Source organism: Pituophis catenifer, unplaced genomic scaffold (assembly GCF_029215685.1).
Source record: "Pituophis catenifer annectens isolate HBS135680 unplaced genomic scaffold, rPitCat1.0.hap2 SCAF_7, whole genome shotgun sequence".
Lineage (NCBI taxonomy): Eukaryota > Metazoa > Chordata > Lepidosauria > Squamata > Colubridae > Pituophis > Pituophis catenifer.
The window spans coordinates 13329851-13347622 of NW_027256887.1; the positions used below are offsets into that span (position 1 = coordinate 13329851).

Sequence of the window (17772 nt, forward strand, 5' to 3'; positions counted from 1 at the left end):
GTTAGTTTGGGGTGGAGCCTTACCAGCTGTTGTAGGGTTATTTGTTGTGGCCTTTAATCAAAGCAATAAAGGACTCTTATTGATTCCTGCCTCTGCCTAGGAGGCTACCTGGGTCAGAACAGTAGTATCTTAATGTGTGATGCAAATCTATTTCATAATAGGGTTGAAAGTCCAGGGATACATTACAGTTTAATGGTTTGACAGACCGTAGAATTTTTAAGCAGTTGTAACTAATTTACCAAGTGTTTTGCATGATATTCTGCTCTACTTGGATATAAGCAGTTACCGTTGGCAGTTATAAAATCTTGTTTTAAGATCGATACTATTAAAGAAAAGGTTTATTCCATTCTCAGAAGAACACCAAGCAGATTTATTATGTTCCTCAGAAAGACTGAAATTAGTGCCAGTCTATGAACTAGAGAATGTCTAGGAAAATACCTTAATCTTGTGTAAGAACAGTTTGCAGTCCAACTGGAAAGGCAGGTTAGCATTTCCTGTATCTTGATTTAGAGCCTATGACCTTCATGTTTAGTTATGTGAAAACATACCTCCAACTATTCTTGTACATCCTGCAATAATTCTGCCATAGTCTTTGTGAAAACAATGATAGTTAAAATGTTAGAATAGACTAGAATGAATGAGGTGGAAGGGACCTTGGAGGTCCTCCAGTCCAGCCTGCTGCTCAAGCAGGAGAACTGTTGTATGGAGACAATGTTGTATGGAAACAATGCATAGCAGAGTGTTTTTTTAATCTGGAAAATTATGCAACCTAAGAATGTATCAGTAATATGAAATTAAAACAGTGAAATAAAAATCTGTACCATCTAAATATTAAGTGTGCCTTAACTATATCACTAATAAACTAATAATTCATAGCCTTAAATTACATTAACATAATGATTAGCATTCAAATTAACTTAATTGGACTTCCTAGAAATAAAATGAGCTGATAGCCAGTATGGATTTACCAGTCACTCAACCTAAGCCAAACTTCCAGACATAGAATATTAATAAAATGAAGGCAGAGTGGAAAAATATTGATTGTAAGAATGTTGTAAATCAAGATTGCGCGCGTACACACACATACACCTATAAATAAGTGGAGCTTGCAACAAAATAAGGTGGATTTATATTTTATATAAATATTGTTTATATTTTCTAAGTTAGTTTTGACTAATCCCCTGTGTATTTCAGTAAGTTTCTTTCCCCGAGCGTCACTTGATTTTATATCTTTGAGATGGTAATCAGACTGTGTTTTCCAAATCTAGTGCCTCATGACATACTTTGATATTTGCACCTCCACACTGAGGGATCTAACCACTGAAATAGAATGCTGGCTGACTGGTTACTTAGTGGGATGTTGGGCTAATAAAAACTGCTGATTTTTAAATGCTCAGACTTTGGAGAATATAAATTATCACTAAATTATTGTTATTTTTGTTTATTTTTCAAAAATACGAGTATTTACCAGAGATAGAATATAGAAAATTGGCTTGCTCATAATTCAATGAGCTGAATTACAACATGTTTATTTGTTTGTTTGTGTATGTATGTGTTTGTTTGTTTATTAACCTGTTTCCCTGAAAATAAGACATCCCCTGATAATAAACCCAATCGGGCTTTTGAGCGCATGTGCTAAAATAAGCTTCCCCCTCCCAAAAATAAGCCCTCCCCAAAAATATTTAAACATAGAGCTGGAAATCAGGTAAGACTTGACTGGATTCTTACCTGACTGGAAATCAGGTAAGGTTGACTCAGCCTTCCATCCTTTCTAAGGTAGGTAAACTGAGGACCCGGATTGTGGGGGCAATAAACTGACTTTGTATAAAATATACAAAAGTATGAAAGCTATTGCTTAACGCATTGTAAGCCGCCCTGAGTCTCTGGAGAAGGGCGGCATATAAATCAAATTTAAAAAAAAAAAAAGATAAAAGGGATACTAGGGATAAAAGCCTCCTTGAAAATGTTTGTGGAAAAAGAAATGACTTTACTACAGGAGTGGGCTTGAAAACTTTTAGCAGGGGGTTCTCTGACGGGTTGCTGGATGGGCATGACTATGGTGGCCTTGGCCTAGTTGGCCTCCTGCACCACAGCGGGGGGGGCGGTGTTTGCCCTCCCCGGACTTTGGAGCCTTCTCTTGATCCTCCAGGAGGGCGAAAACGGCCTCCCCAGGCACTGGAGGTCCTCTGGAGGCCAGAAATGGGCCCATTTCCAGCCTTCCCGAACTTCCAGTAGGCCCATTTTTCTCCCTCCCCGAGCCTCTGTGCGTGCCCTGCACTTACCTGCATCCAAAACGGGCCACGTGGGGACTCCTGGGAGGGGCGGGGCCAGCCAGGAGTGGGATTTGGGTGTTGTCCAAACTGCACAGATGTTAGCTAGAGGTTCTCCTGAACCCCTGCGAACCCCCAGCAGCCCACCCCTGGCATGTACTATAGACCACCCAACTAATCAGAGAAAATAGATGAACACTGTTAATCAGTTGAGCTATGCAGGGAAGACACCATTGTAGTAATGGGGGACTTTAATTACCATGACATCAATTGGGAAACTAACTCTGAAGGGAGTGGGAGACCAAACAGGTTCCTGACATGCCTAACTGACAACTTTGTCATACAAAAAGGAGAGGAGGGAACAAGAAGGACTGCTATACTAAATTTAATCCTACTGATAGGGCCAAAGTGGTTGAGGGAGAAGAAGTTATAGGAGCTCTGGGGGGAGAGCAGCCTGTCATACTTGAATTCATCATAATGCAATCACAGGTAACTAAACCAAGTTAGAGTAGTGTTTTAGACTTTAAGAGAGCTGCCTTCAACAAGCTAAAAGAGAGGCTAGGAAGGAGTCCATGGATGGCTATCCTAAAAGAAGAAAAACAGTTGAAAAACCTCCTATAAAAACGAGATAATGAAGATCAAAGCAAAAACAATACCACACAAAGAAAGAAAAAACAAAAAGACCACATGAGACTGGCATGCTTGCACAAAGAGTTCTCTGGCAAATTGAGCGATAAAAAGGTCATATATATATATAAGGTAAAGGTTCCCTTTGCAAATATGTGCTAGTCGTTCCCAACTCTAGGGAGCGATGCTCATCTCCGTTTCAAAGCCGAAGAGCCAGCGCTGTCCAAAGACGTCTCCGGGGTCATGTGACCGGCATGACTCAACGCCAAAGACGCACAGAACGCTGCTGCCTTCCCACCAAAGGTGGTCCCTATTTTTCTACTTGCATTTTTTATGTGCTTTCGAACTGCTGGGTTGGTAGAAGCAGAAGCTGGGGCAAGTAATGGGAGCTCACCCTGTTACACAGCACTAGGGATTCGAACCGCTGAACTGCTGACCTTTCGATCGACAAGCTCAGCGTCTTAGCCACTGAGCCACCATGTCATTCAGATAGGTAGGTAGGTAGGTAGGTAGGTAGGTAGGTAGGTAGGTAGGTAGGTAGATAGATAGATAGATAGATAGATAGATGATAGATAGATAGATAGATAGATAGATAGATAGATAGATATTCGGGCTATTTGTTGATATTCTGTTTCTGTACATAAAAAAAGCAAAGAGGGGCTCAGAACTAAAACAGAACATCAACAAATTGCCCAAATCTGCAAGGACGGAATCAGGAAAGCTAAGGCCCAGAATGAGCTAAAACTAGCAAGTAGTGCCAAAAATATAATAAAAGCTTCTTTCAATAAGTCAAGGAAATGATCAGTCTACTAACGGGAGCAGATGGCCAGAAGGTGACAGGCAGCAGGGAGGAAGCAGAACTGCTTAATTCCTCCTTTGCATCTGTTTTTATTGAAAAGGGAAAAGAAACAGCCCAACCTAAGTGTTCTGCCCCAGCTACGGATCCCAAAGAACGCAGCACACACAAACTCTATACAAAGCTTATTTTACTCAAATAACTTACTCTTTGTCATTCAAAGGCTGTTAATGAACTGTCTTAACAGCCTACCAGAATTCTAAGATAAGGTAATCACAGTCTTACTAGAGTTGGCAGAAAGCCCAGAAGCAATTTTGCAGACACGAAGGAGAGTGAACTAAAGTTGTTCCCTACAGCTTGTTGCAAGTAGCATTCCTTCTTAAATAGGCTAAAGGAGTGGCCAATTAGCCCCAAGCCTTACTTTCGAGGAGACCTCCTCCTGAGGAGCCGCTCCTGCCTTTTGGCAGCTCTGCGCGCCCGTACATTGAGAAGAGGCTCCTCCTCTTCTTCCTCTTCACTTATGGGAGCTTCTGGAGGTTCTGAAGGCCCTGGCTGAATCCCTGTCTCTGGCACCACATCTTCTCCAGCCTCCTCACTGTCTGACTCGAGCGCCAGCTGCACAGGCTGCTGGCGCAGCACCACACCAGGCTCCTCGTTGTCGGAATCAGCTACAATCTGCACAGGCCGCTGACGGGCCACAACACTTAAGAAGCACGGAGAGGGATAGAAAAAAATAGGCAAGTCAAAATAGGCAAAGAATTAGTAAGCTAATACATATCTACCATGGGTGAATACAAATCACCTGACCCAGATGGTTTACTTCCCAGGGTTCTGAAGGTGCTGGCAGTTGTAATTTCGGAGTCACTGAATGTTATGTAGCATACAGGAACTAGCCGTGAACTGGAAAACAGCTAATGTGGTTCCAGTCCACAAAAAGGGGTCCAGGAGAGTACAGGTAGTCCTCGACTACCAGTTCATTTAGTGACCGTTCAAAGATACAACGTCACTGAAAAAAGTGACATGACCGTTTTTCAATAGTTGCAACCTTTGCAGCATCCCCATGGTCACACACACACGCATGCCAGTTGCCAAGTGACCAAATTTTTATCCTGTGACTGTAGAGATGCTGCAGTGATCATAAGTGCCATTGTAAGTAAGATTGTAGCTCACTTTTTTCAGTGCTGTTGTTAAGTTTGAATGGTCACAAAATGAATGATTGTAAGTTGAGGATGACCAATATATATATATTTCTGCTGTGTCTGTTATGCATGTGCTTATTTATTTGTAAATTTGTGACCAGTCCTCGCATTTACAACGGCAGCGTTCCTGTGGTCATATGGCTGACTCTCAGGCTCTTCCAATGAATGAGTGTTTATGTCTCTTGCAAGCATCCTGTGGGTCACATGATCTCCATTTGCACTTTTCACAACTGGCTTCTGACAAGCAGTGGAGAAGCTTGTAACCACACAGTTATGAATATTTCATCCCTGAGGAGGAGAAATGCCCTTGGCATATGTAAGATATATTTGATCAGTGAGTCATTTCTCTTAATTCCAATGGATTAAAGCCTTTGGAGCTACAAAATTATCTTTGGAATGTTTGCATAACCTTGAGATAGTGCTTACTTTGTTTTCTCTAGGCAATGCTCTAGGATATTTGTTTTAGTGAAATATTTCTTTTAATTACCTAATTACTTACATTCCAGTTGCTCCCATAATTTTAAATCTAATCAGTTGTTAATGAATGGAAACAATCTGCTCTAATTTCTTTGAGTTCCCAATAGACTATAAGCCAGATGAATGATATTTTTAATGTTCATTAAATAAAACAATCAAATCTCTACAAAAAACAGTGGTCCGAGAGTTGAACCATCTTTCCAAAGTGGATATATTTTATTTATTTATTTATTTATTTATTTTTTGGAGGGAGAGGAAACAAGCAAGTGCAATAACCTTTGATCAAAGACTAAGGATGCTATTTCTAGAAATATTTCACTAAAAATATTTAGAAAAGGGAGGTTAAGATACCCAGTAGAGTACGTAAGCATTAAAAATAGTTAAGCGGAGGAAAAAAAAATGATTGTGTGCTGCAGAAAGAATGACTTCATCTTGAGCCACTGGGATTTTAAGGCGTCAACAAGATATTATCAAAATGTGCAAAGATGTGCAGTTTCGAATCATTTGCATAAGTGAAATACTGTACCATAAAGAAACCATTTTAAATGTATAACAAATTATTAATATTCCCATTGAAAACCAAGCATTCAATCTTGGACAATATATAATTGGAGGCAATACAGGTGGTCCTTGATTTATAACCATTCATTTAGTGACCGTGACTTTGATTTATAACCATTTGTTTAGTGACAAGAGCCATGGTGGCGCAGTGGTTAGAATGTAGTACTGCAGGCTACTTCTGCTGATTGCTGGTTGCCTGCGATTTGGCAGTTCAAATCCCACTAGGCTCAAGGTTGACTCAGCCTTCCACTCTTCCGAGGTGAGAAAAATGAGGAGCTAAATTGTTGGGGACAATATGCTGACTCTGTAAACCACTTAGAGAGTGCTGTGAAGCACTGTGAAGTGGTATATAAGTCTAAGTGCTATTGCTATTCAAATTTACAACGGCACTGAAAAAATTGACATAACTAGTTTTCTCACTTATGACACTTGCAGCATTTTTATTTTTTTATTGTATCACAAATGCAATACATTGTATTTTGCTGTGAGAAAACATGAAGTGAAATCCTGAAATTAAATCCTGGTTAAAATACATTTTTTCTTTTAATCAGTTACCATGTTTGAAGAAACTGAAGTGACTCATTACTAGTTTAATGTTGATGCTTCATTATCTGCTTGTTAAAAATCTGCCTTCTACAAGCAGAAATTGTTGTGGAATAGTGTTGCCATGACTTCATAATATTTTCCTAAATATGCTTATTTTTATTTTGTCATTGCATAGCATTAGTGCTGGGAACAGGTTTTAGTATTAATTTATTCTTAGTCCATGAGAAAGTGGTTTATTAATAGAAATGCTTTGAGTTCTCTGTTTGAAAAATACATATGTTTTTATCATTAATGTACAAATAAATCGAAAAGCTTTAAATGATTTCTACAAATATAATTTTAAATATGATATGGATTTTAAGATACGTTTAAATATATATATAGGATTAAAACTATCAAGAATCTTTTGGATTTTTCAATTTATTTCCATTTTCAACCATTTTGTTGAATTTTCAATTTCATCTTTGCCATCTTATTTAAATAATGGATTGAAAATCTTGCTGGGATTTATTCTGGGCCTTAATATCATATTGGTGATTTTATTTGTCTCGTATCACCTTCATCTTCTTTTGTAAGTACTGTATATGATTTCAGATCTTACATATTTTTCCTTGGCATGAAAAAATAGTAAAATTCTCTGGATCTGCATCTTTCTTGGCCTACCTTTCCTTTACCATATCAAAATGCTTCAGCAATGCAGAGTAGAAATTTGAAGTCTGATCTGTTAGCATATCATTGGGTGTGTCTATCCTACTGAACTGCTTCAGTACAGTATTTCATGAGCAATGACTTTGCAATTAATATCCACCAGGATGTCTTGTTCTATAACCAAAGATACAGAATACAGATAGTCCTCAACTTATAACCACAATGGAGCCCAAAATTTCTGTTGCTAAGTGAGACAGTTGTTAAGGAATTTTGCCTCATTTTACGACCCTTCTTGTCATATTTGTTAAGTGAATCCCTGCAGTTCAGTTAACAACACAGTTGACTTTGCTTGTCAGAAGGTTGGAAAAAGCGATCACATGACCCCCGAGATACTGCAACTGTCATAAATATGAGTCAGGTGCCAAGCATCTCGATTTTTATCACGCATTCATGGGGATGCTGCAATAGTCTTAAGTGTGAAAAATGGTCATAAGTCTTTTTTTTTTTAATAACTTCAAACGGTCACTAAATGAACTGTTGAAAGTCGAGATCTCCCTCTGCAAGATAATAAAGTTGGAAGGGATTTGGGAGGTCTTCTAGTTCAACCCCCTGCCAATTTGTCTGGAATCATATAGAGCCGTGATGGCGAACCTATGGCATGCATGCCACCTGTGGCATGCGGACCCATATCTGTGGGCATGCGACTATTGCACTAGCTCAGTTCCAGCGCGCATGTGTGCGCCAGCCAGATGATTTTCGGACCTTCTGGGTTCACTGGAAGTCGGGAAATGGGCCTCTAGAGGAGGGGAGGCTGTTTTCACCCTCCCTAGTCTCCTAGAAAGCCTCTGGAGCCTGGGGAGGGCAAAAAATGGGCCTTCCGGTCCCACTGGAAGTCGGGAAACGGGCCGTTTCCGGCCTCCGGACGGCCTCTGGGGTGATGGGGAAGGCTGTTTTCGCCCTTCCCAGGCGCCAAGAAAGCCTCTGGAGCCTGGGGAGGGCGAAAACTGGGCCTTCCGGTCCCACTGGAAGTCAGGAAACGGGCCGTTTCCGGCCTCCGGACGGCCTCTGGGGTGATGGGGAAGGCTGTTTTCACCCTCCCCAGGCGCCAAGAAAGCCTCTGGAGCCTGGGGAGGGTGAAAAATGGGCCTACCGGTCCCACTGGAAGTCGGGAAACGGGCCGTTTCCGGCCTCCGGACAGCCTCTGGGGTGATGGGGAAGGCTGTTTTCACCCTCCCCAGGTGCCAAGAAAGCCTCTGGAGCCTGGGGAGGGCAAAAAATGGGCCTTCCGGTCCCACTGGAAGTCGGGAAACGGGCCGTTTCCGGCCTCCGGACGGCCTCTGGGGTGATGGGGAAGGCTGTTTTCACCTTCCCCAGGCACCAAGAAAGCCTCTGGAGCCTGGGGAGGGTGAAAAATGGGCCTACCGGGCCCACCAGGCCATTGCGTGCCAAAAGCGGGGGTCGTATGAGGATGTGCGGGAAGCATTGAATTATGGGTGTGGGCACACGCAACCCCCGCTTTTGGCATGTGACAGCAAAAAGATTAGCCATCACTGATATAGGGACTTCTTTTTGTGCCATATCCGTCATCGGACATCGGCGATTATGTTGGCGATCCTATTTTTATCAGCAGCCGCTTGTATTTCAAGGCAGAAATAAGTACGAGGAGTCAAAAAAGTGACTCTTAGATTGTTTATTGTGCAAGTTAAACTTCAAGATTAAGCTTTTTTTTTTTTTATCCTGCTGAAGCTCTGGAGTGATTAGTCAGCTTTATGTTAGTTTGGAAGCTAAGCAGACATTTGTATGTATCAGCAGATCTCCGAGTGCAATTTTATGTAGTGGAAGAAACACGTACACATTGCGGTGCTGATTCCACTGCAGTTTTCTGAGACGTAATTGTTGTTTCAATTAGTCTCTCACCATTTCTCAAGAATGAAACTGTTGGAATGGATTCTTGGGGCAGAGGGTTTACAGTTCATGTCCACGGAAAAATATTCAAGAAAGTGCCAGTTGTGCCCAGGCTTTGCCATAGCTGATGCCATTCAGAGAAATCAAAGGGGCTCTATCTGAAAAGTCACTTGTCCCGTAGTTTTTGGACTAGCCAAATTTAGCTGCTGGAACTGTAAGATCTCATCAAGAGCTCTGTTATTCTGATACAACATGATTTTGACATTTGTTTTCCAATTTTAACATTAAATGTATAGTTGCCTTTAATATTTTATTGGTGTTAGCTGTCACCAGGATTTTATAAGGCCATGTTTGGCAGGATAAAAGAGACAGCAAATTGTATTTTTTTAAAAAGAGAGAGGGAGAGAGAGGGAGAGAGAGGGAGAATGAGATAATGTGTTTCTTATTAAACTATGTTTTGTTTTTTAATTTGCAGAATTTGAAGAACCAGGATTTACGGACGCTGGATTGAGACAAGGTGGCTTGAGATGTCTGGCTCCTATGAGGATTCTGTTGAGGTTTTTAGTGATAGCTTTTGGGAGGTAATTATAATTTTGTTTAAGTGTGTCTGATGTTGATTGGTGGGTTGTGTAAAACATTATGAGCTCAAAATGTTTTCAGTTTTTTGAACTTGACACAGGAACACAGCTCTTGTTGTTGTTAGTCACGAAGTCATGTCCGACCCATTGTGACCCCATGGACAACGTTCCTCCAGGCCTTCCTATCCTCTACCATCCCCCAGAATCCATTTAATCTCACGCCGACTGCTTCAGTGACTTCATCCAGTCACCTCGTTCTCTGTTGTCCCATTCTTCTTTTGCCCTCAGTCGTTCCCAGCATTAGGCTCTTCTCCAGTGAGTCCTACCTTCTCATTAGGTGGCCAAAATATTTGAGTTTCATCTTCAGGATCTGGCCTTCTAAAGAGCAGTCAGGGTTGATCTCCTCTAGGACTGACAGGTTGGATCGCCTTGCAGGCCAAGGGACTCGCAGGAGTTTATAAGACAAATTCCATGATGGGGGTATGTGTCTTATCAGAAATGTGATAAAAAAATTTAACTGCTGCTGCAGATAGTCCCTGACTTATGACCAATCATTTAATGATCTATTGAAATTAGAACTACTTCAAAAAGAGTTTTACAGCTCAAGTAGAGTTGGGTTGTGAGTGAATGGCCTAAAGTCACCCAGCCAAATTTTCCTCACCGGCTTTCATGCCTAAGGCAGGATGAACCACAGTGGAGCAGTGGTTAGAGTGCAGTTCTGCTGCCAGCTGGCTGCCTGCAATTTGGCTGTTCAAATCTCACCAGGCTCAAGGTTGACTTGGCCTTCCATCCTTCTGTAGGATATTTGTTTTAGTGAAATATTTCTTTTAATTACCTAATTACTTACATTCCAGTTGCTCCCATAATAGCATTAAAAATAGTTAAGAGGAGAGAAAAAAATGATTGTGTGCTGCAGAAAGAATGACTTCCTCTTGAGCCACTGGGATTTTAAGGCATCAACAAGATATTATCAAATGTGTAAAGAGAATACAGTTTTGAATCATTTGCATAAGTGAAATACTGTACCATAAAGAAACCATTTTAAATGTATAACAAATTATTAAATTATTAAATTATTAAATTATTACCCGCCGCGCGGGTGGTAATGGGAGCGTCATGGCGCTCCCATGTGACACCTCTCCTGCGCGAGCTGCACTGGCTCCCGGTGGTCTTCCGGGTGCGCTTCAAGGTTTTGGTTACCACCTTTAAAGCGCTCCATGGCTTAGGACCTGGTTATTTACGGGACCGCCTACTACCACCAATAGCCTCCCACCGGCCAGTATGCTCTCATAGAGAGGGACTCCTCCGGATGCCGTCAGCCAAACAATGTCGGCTGGCGACCCCTAGGGGGAGAGCCTTCTCTGTGGGGGCACCTACCGTCTGGAATGAGCTCCCCCCAGAGATACGGAGGATCCCGGATCTGCGCACCTTCCGCCGCGCTGTGAAGACTTTTTTATTCCATCAAGCAGGCTTGGGCTAATCTCCTCCCTCTTTTAATATATAAATTTTAAATCTGTTCTTAAATTATTGGGGTGTTTTAATTTGTCTGGGCCAAAAAATGATTTAATTCGATTTTAACTGGTTTTTAAATTTTTGTATTTATGTATCTTATTGCTTGGCTGTTCACTGCCCTGAGTCCTTCGGGAGTAGGGCGGTATACAAATCAAATAAATAAAATAAAAATAAATAAAATTAATATTCCCATTGAAAACCAAGCATCCACATCTTGGACAATATATATTTTTTTAATTGGAGGCAATACAGTAGTCCTTGATTTATAACCATTCATTTAGTGACCGTGACTGATTTATAATCATTTGTTTAGTAACAAGAGCTGTGGTGGCGCAGTGGTTAGAATGCAGTACTGCAGACTACTTCTGCTGACTTCTGGCTGCCTGCGATTTGGCAGTTCAAATCCCACCAGGCTCAAGGTTGACTCAGCCTTCCATCCTTCCGAGGTGGGTAAAATGAGGACCCAGATTGTTGGGGACAATATGCTGACTCTGTAAACCGCTTAGAGAGCGCTGTAAAGCACTGTGAAGTGGTATATAAGTCTAATAAGTGCTATTGCTATTTGAATTCACAAGTCTCCTGGGTTTCTAGCCTGATGCCTTCTTAACCCACTAGACCAAACTAACTAACATTGGATAGCATTTTAGATCAGAAATGGGCTTTATTTGACTGCAGTCAAAGCAGGCATTCAGATCATCAGAAACTGGTACTCAAGCCTACAAGTTTAGTTTTATTACTGGAAGTTCAGTAATGTATATTAAAGGAAATGCAGACAACTTGAGTCCAGCTTAAATGTGTTCAGTTGGTTTTCACCAATTTGGAAACTAGTTTAGACATTGCAAGATGTATTTGTAAACGTTTTGTCCTTTTTGACAGGTTGGAAATTACAAGCGGACAGTGAGGCGCATCGATGATGGATATAGACTTTGTGGTGATCTTATGAACTGTATTCATGAGCGTGCAAGAATAGAGAAGGTTTATGCTCAACAGTTAACCGAATGGGCAAAACGATGGAGACAACTTGTAGAAAAAGGTAAACATGATTATACTTATGCATATGTTTTGGACCTGTTTTGACTACAGAAATAAGTGTTCCAACACTGTTTTATCAAACGGGGGGTATTTTAAATTTTAAACAGTTTGTTTCTACTTTGGAACATTTCTAGAAAGGTTGAAAGACCACAAGAACATTTTCCTCTTAGATCAAAATGGCTAAATGTATGTTTTACAGACAAATAAAGGGAGACTAGAATAGATCTATTTCAAGCTATTTAGCTCTCATCAGCTAGCCATACCCTTCTGGGATTCGAACAGGGGCTACTTGCATATTAAGTAGATGTATTAACCTCTAAGCCACAGGCTCTCCTCCCTTTGTCGGCTATACCAGGGGAAATATTTTTTGCCAGGGCAACCTGGTCTACCCAATTATGTAGACTGTAGTTGTGTTGTTGATATTTGTCAGGTGTGAACAGCTAGATCCAAATGGGAAGAGTTCAAGTAGCTACTTTATTGCTTATTCATATTTTACAGGAATCTTCTCAGACTTGCAGTTTACACCCGGGCCAGACTAGATAAGGTTCAGTGGCACTCAAGGCAGGGGGTGTAGGGATCATCTGATATATAAAAAGAAAGATATAAAAAGAAATACTAGGACTTAGATTTGACTCAGAAGTGGAAAACCCATCCCAAAAGAAGGTACAGGCAAACCATTTTCATTTTCATTTCCATTTCCCAAAAATCTTCCTGGATACATCAGTGACATTTGCAGGGGTCAAGCTTCAGGAAATATAGTTACAATTTTTATCAAATTATAAATTATATATTTTATTTATAAAATATTATAAAATTATAATTATAAATTATAAATCTCGAAGCTGATTTATATGAAGGCTTTAAAAAAATTACCATATTTTTCGGAGTATAAGATGCACTCCCCCCCCCCCCCGCAAAAGAGGGTGGAAATTTGGGTGGGACTTATACACCGAATGTAGCCCTGCCCACCCTTTGGTCTTTGCCTCCCAGCAATTTGCCTCCTTACAGCAAACAGCCTGTTTCAAGTTTCAGCTTCAGCACAACCTGATTAGCACAAGCAGCTGATTGTCGGTTCGATCGGCCTCCCGACCATCAGTTGTTTCAGGCTTCAGGGATTGCCATTGCCTATTGCCGCCTCCGCGCGCCCCATTTTCGGCTTCCACTGTTTGCTGCAAGGAGGCAAATTGCTGGGAGGCAGAAGCAGATTTTTTTATCCTTGTGCTAATCAGGCTGTGCTGAAAATGAAACTGAAACAGGCTGTTTGCTGCATATCATTTTGTACATTGTGCCAGTACTTCCCCACCCTTTTTCTGTCAAAAGAACAAAAACCTTAATCATTTGGCCATTCCCTTTCCTGTCCAAGTTAAGGTAATTTGGGGATAGTAAGAACAGTAACGTGTTTTTCCAATGTGTGTGTGTGTGCATTTTGCAGATAAATCATTTTTTCCATTGCATTCAGGGCCACAGTATGGGACTGTTGAAAGGGCTTGGCATGCATTTATGTCTGAAGCGGAAAAAGTAAGCGAATTACACCTAGAAGTAAAAAGTGCTCTAATGAACGAGGATTTCGAAAAGATAAAGAACTGGCAGAAGGACTCCTTTCACAAGCAAATGATAGGTGGATTTAAGGAAACTAAGGAAGCCGAAGACGGGTTTAGGAAGGCTCAGAAACCATGGGCTAAAAAACTAAAAGAAGTGAGTAATCTAAAACTGCATTTCCCCAGTCACCTTAATCAACCGTCTCCTTGTTTTTCTGCTTTTTGGCTGCCTGGGTGGCCTCCAAGTATGGCTTGTTTGCTTTCTACTCAAACAAGTGGGGCTGAACTGATTCCAGTGTAGAAGCCGTTGGTCTGTTTTTTGACAGGAACTATTTATTTAAAGAAATAGCGAAACATCTTCTTCCTCAAAAAACCAATCCAACTGCCTTTTGAAGAAAAACAGACCTGGATGATTGAGAATCTCCATAGACAAAATATGGCATCCTACCATACAACGTACTAATAAAGTCAGGATTAATAAACTGAGGAAGCTTTGAATGTATATGTTAATATAAAGTCAGTAATGCTACTTAGTCATTCTGTAGAAATTTTTCCTCTACAGCAGGGGTATCAAACGGCCTGCAGGGTGCTTAAATCTGGCCTGCGGGGACGCCCTGGAAACAGTGAAGGTTCGGCCTGCAGTGCCTCTGCCAGCGAAAACAGAGCTCAGGAGGGCCCTCCCGAGCTCTATTTTCACTGGCAGAGGGTTGCAGGAGGCCGTCCCATCCGAAAAAAAGAGCTTGGGAGCCCATTTTCTCTGGCAGAGTAATCGGGCCACCACAGTGCCCTCAACACAACTCATGTCAAGGTGGCCACACCCACCCTGGCCACACTCACCCCGGCCCCATGAGGTCAAACGCAACCCTGATGCGGCCCTCAATGAAATTGAGTTTGACACCTCTGCTCTACAGAGTCTTTAAGATACCAGTATAGCAAATCTGGGGGGATGGGGGTGGAGAGAGGGTCTTGCACAGATTGACTGAAAAAGCATTGCTTCCGAGTGAGAAAAAGTGATCTGAGTCAGGCAGAGATTCTGTTACTTCTAAATTTCCTTATAAACATTATTTTCTCAAGGCTGTGACTTTATGATCAAGAAGTTCTAAAACACTGTAATCGTTTTCAAGATACATTTCAGGGGTGGGATTCTACTGGTTCAGACCAGTTTGGGCAAACCGGTAGCTCCGACGGTCAGCTGGGAGCGAACCGGTTCATTCCAATGATCAGGTGGGCCCACCTGCCCGCCCCTGCGCTTTACTGACCTATATCTTCTCAGCTGATTTGCACGGCAGAGCGGATTGCCGCGCCTCAGCTGTGTTACTCCCCAGCAGTAATGTGGAAGGTAAGTGTTTGTAAAATTGTACATGCGCACACAGCGCGTGATCACCAAACCGGTTGTTATACTGGCAGGATCCCACCACTGATACATTTCTTCTAATTGTAACAGTATTAAACTTGAAACTTGCTATGGGTGGGGTGGTATTGTGATTTTGTTAAAATGCATCTTCCATAGGTGGAAGCTTCTAAGAAAGCACATCATACAGCATGCAAGGAAGAAAAAATTGCCATATCCAGAGAGGCTAACAGCAAAGCAGACCCAGCGCTGAATCCAGAGCAACTAAAGAAATTGCAAGACAAAATTGATAAAAGTAAACAGGATGTGCTTAAGGTAAATCGTATGAATTCTTGAGAACATCACAATCATTGCTTCTAATGAAAACTGTATGGTACTTCAATCATGCTGAATTTGTAAGCCTTTTATAGTAAATGTACCTAACGTTTGATTCATAAATAAAGATGAATGAATCCCAGGGAAAGAAAAAGGACCGTATTTTATTTATCTTAATGCTGTTGCCTGCTTTCCATAGCACTCACCTAACTCTTGTCCTGCTTGTGAGCCACACAGAACTAGCAACTTCCTGCTGACTTCCCTGTTGACTTTACTTGTTGGAAGCCAGTCACCAGTCATGATCATATGAGGTTCTAACTTAACCTGCAATCCTCATTTAATAACAGCAATAGGAATGACCAGGATTGCCGTTGCTAAGTGATGCAGTTATGTGATACCACCCATTATGACTGCAGAGCTTAAGTGATGGAAATTCCAGTCCCAACTGGTACTGCTGTTAAGGGAGGACTTGGATCTGTCATCTCAATTTTCTAACAGCCACAAGTCATTCTTTATTTCCAAATGACTTCAGATGGTCCCTCTCTAAAGGAAAGTTTCATAAGAGAGAGAGAGCAGCATGAATAACCAAAATGTCGTCGTCAAATTAGATAGCCATTGGAAAATTATATATTTGTATTGATAACTTGATACCCTTAACTTTTAAAGACAAAAGAAAAGTATGAGAAGTCTCTTAAAGAGCTGGACAGCACTACCCCTCAGTATATGGAAAACATGGAGCAGGTTTTTGAACAGTGCCAGCAGTTTGAGGAAAAACGTCTGCGTTTCTTCCGAGAAATGTTGCTAGAAGTTCAGAAACATCTTGACTTGTCTACTGTTTCAAGGTAAGAATTGAAGTGCAGGGTGCTGCACGATAGAAGTAGCATTCTTTTTTTTTTAGAAAAATGGGTTTAAAACACCAGTCCCGTCCCCGCCCCCCCAAATGCAGCTTCACATTTACAGTACTTGTCAAGAATGCATTGTATATTTAGTACCTGCTGTGCTTCTGGGCAGCACTTTGTTTTTAAAGCCCCAAAGTGTAGTTTTGCTGGATCATCTATCAAACTACCTGGCTTCTAAAATGAGATGAGGGCCCCTGCTTAGCAGGAGTGGGCTTCAAAAATTTTAGCAAGGGGCTCTCTGCCCGGTTGCTGGGTGGGCGTGGCCATGGTGGCCGTAGCCTAGTCGGCCTCCTGTACCACGGTGTGGGGGGACGTTTTTGCCCTCCTCGAGCTCTGGAGGCTTCCCTTGAACCTCCTGGAGGACGAAATCGACCTCCCCAGGCTCTGGAGGCCCTCTGGAGGCCGGAAACAGACCCGTTTCTGGCCTTCCGAAACTTCTGGTAGGCCTGTTTTTTGCCCTCCCCGAGCCTCCGTGCGCATCCTGCACTTACCTGCATCGAAAACGGGCTGCGTGGGGACTCCTGAGAGGGGCAGGGAGGGGTGGGCGGGGCCAACCAGGAGTGGGATTCTCTGAACTGCACAGAATCTTAGCAAGAGGTTCTCCCGAACCCCTGCGAACTCCTAGCAGCCCAGTCCTGCTGCTTAGGCACCCATTGAGAAAATCCATGTGATGGCACCGACACAGAATGTCCTTTATTTATTTATTTGTTTGTTTGTTTGTTTCCATTTCTATACCGCCCTTCTCCAATAGGACTCAGGGCGGTGAACAGCCGAAGTAAAAAACAGAACATACAAAATTTAAAAACAGTTTAAAATAATTAAATATTTTTGGCCGTAATTTAAAAACAACCCAATTTAAAATCAATTTAAAATTTAACTCAAGCCAGCTCCTTTCCCAGAATGTTCATTTGGTAAAACTGCCTGCTGACTTTATTTTGATGGGCCATGAAAACTTAAAGAGAATTTTAAATGCCTAGTTTTAGAGCTGCTATATATTAGTAATAGAATATTTGCAATGTACTGCTTACCTTTTTACTTTGTAAACATATTAATATCAATATAAACATATTTTAAATACTACATTGCTGTACATTGCATATATAACATCAGATACCCTTTAGCAACACACAGACAATTGAGTTTTGAGAATCAGGGGTAGTGTATTCTATATATCTAATTTCCGTCAATGTCATTGTGAGGTCTACTATTGTTCTGTCCCCGTCCCACACGCACACACACCAACAGACATCCAAGAGTTAAAAACCAAACCAGCCGACAAAATCCTTTTCCTTATGATAACGGAACTTGGCAGCAACCTAGTGGCTGCCTGCCAAGAGTTTATTACTCACGAAGGGAAGAGATAACTTCTCTCCGCTTCTGGTACATCAAAGTAAAATGTTCAATAATTACAGAGTAACTTAAATCCAAGTATAATCCAGCAAAGTCTATAGCAAAAATCCGGCAATGCAGAATGGCGTGGAAGCTTTCAGCTTTGTTCGTTACAAGGTTTGACTGGCC

The 17772-nt window shown here is 41.6% G+C and overlaps 1 protein-coding gene across 2 annotated transcripts in view; it reads left to right on the plus strand.

Annotated features, from left to right (window-relative positions):
• Positions 1 to 17772, plus strand: part of PACSIN2 (protein kinase C and casein kinase substrate in neurons 2) — a 49231-nt gene that overhangs the window by 9586 nt on the left and 21873 nt on the right. For both annotated transcript variants that reach the window (XM_070947667.1, XM_070947668.1), the window contains exons 2-6: positions 9505 to 9610; positions 11996 to 12152; positions 13611 to 13846; positions 15200 to 15355; positions 16022 to 16197. In XM_070947667.1, coding sequence (XP_070803768.1) covers positions 9557 to 9610; positions 11996 to 12152; positions 13611 to 13846; positions 15200 to 15355; positions 16022 to 16197 — 779 coding nt within the window. In that variant the 5' untranslated portion in view covers positions 9505 to 9556. The remainder of the gene's footprint in view (positions 1 to 9504; positions 9611 to 11995; positions 12153 to 13610; positions 13847 to 15199; positions 15356 to 16021; positions 16198 to 17772) is intronic.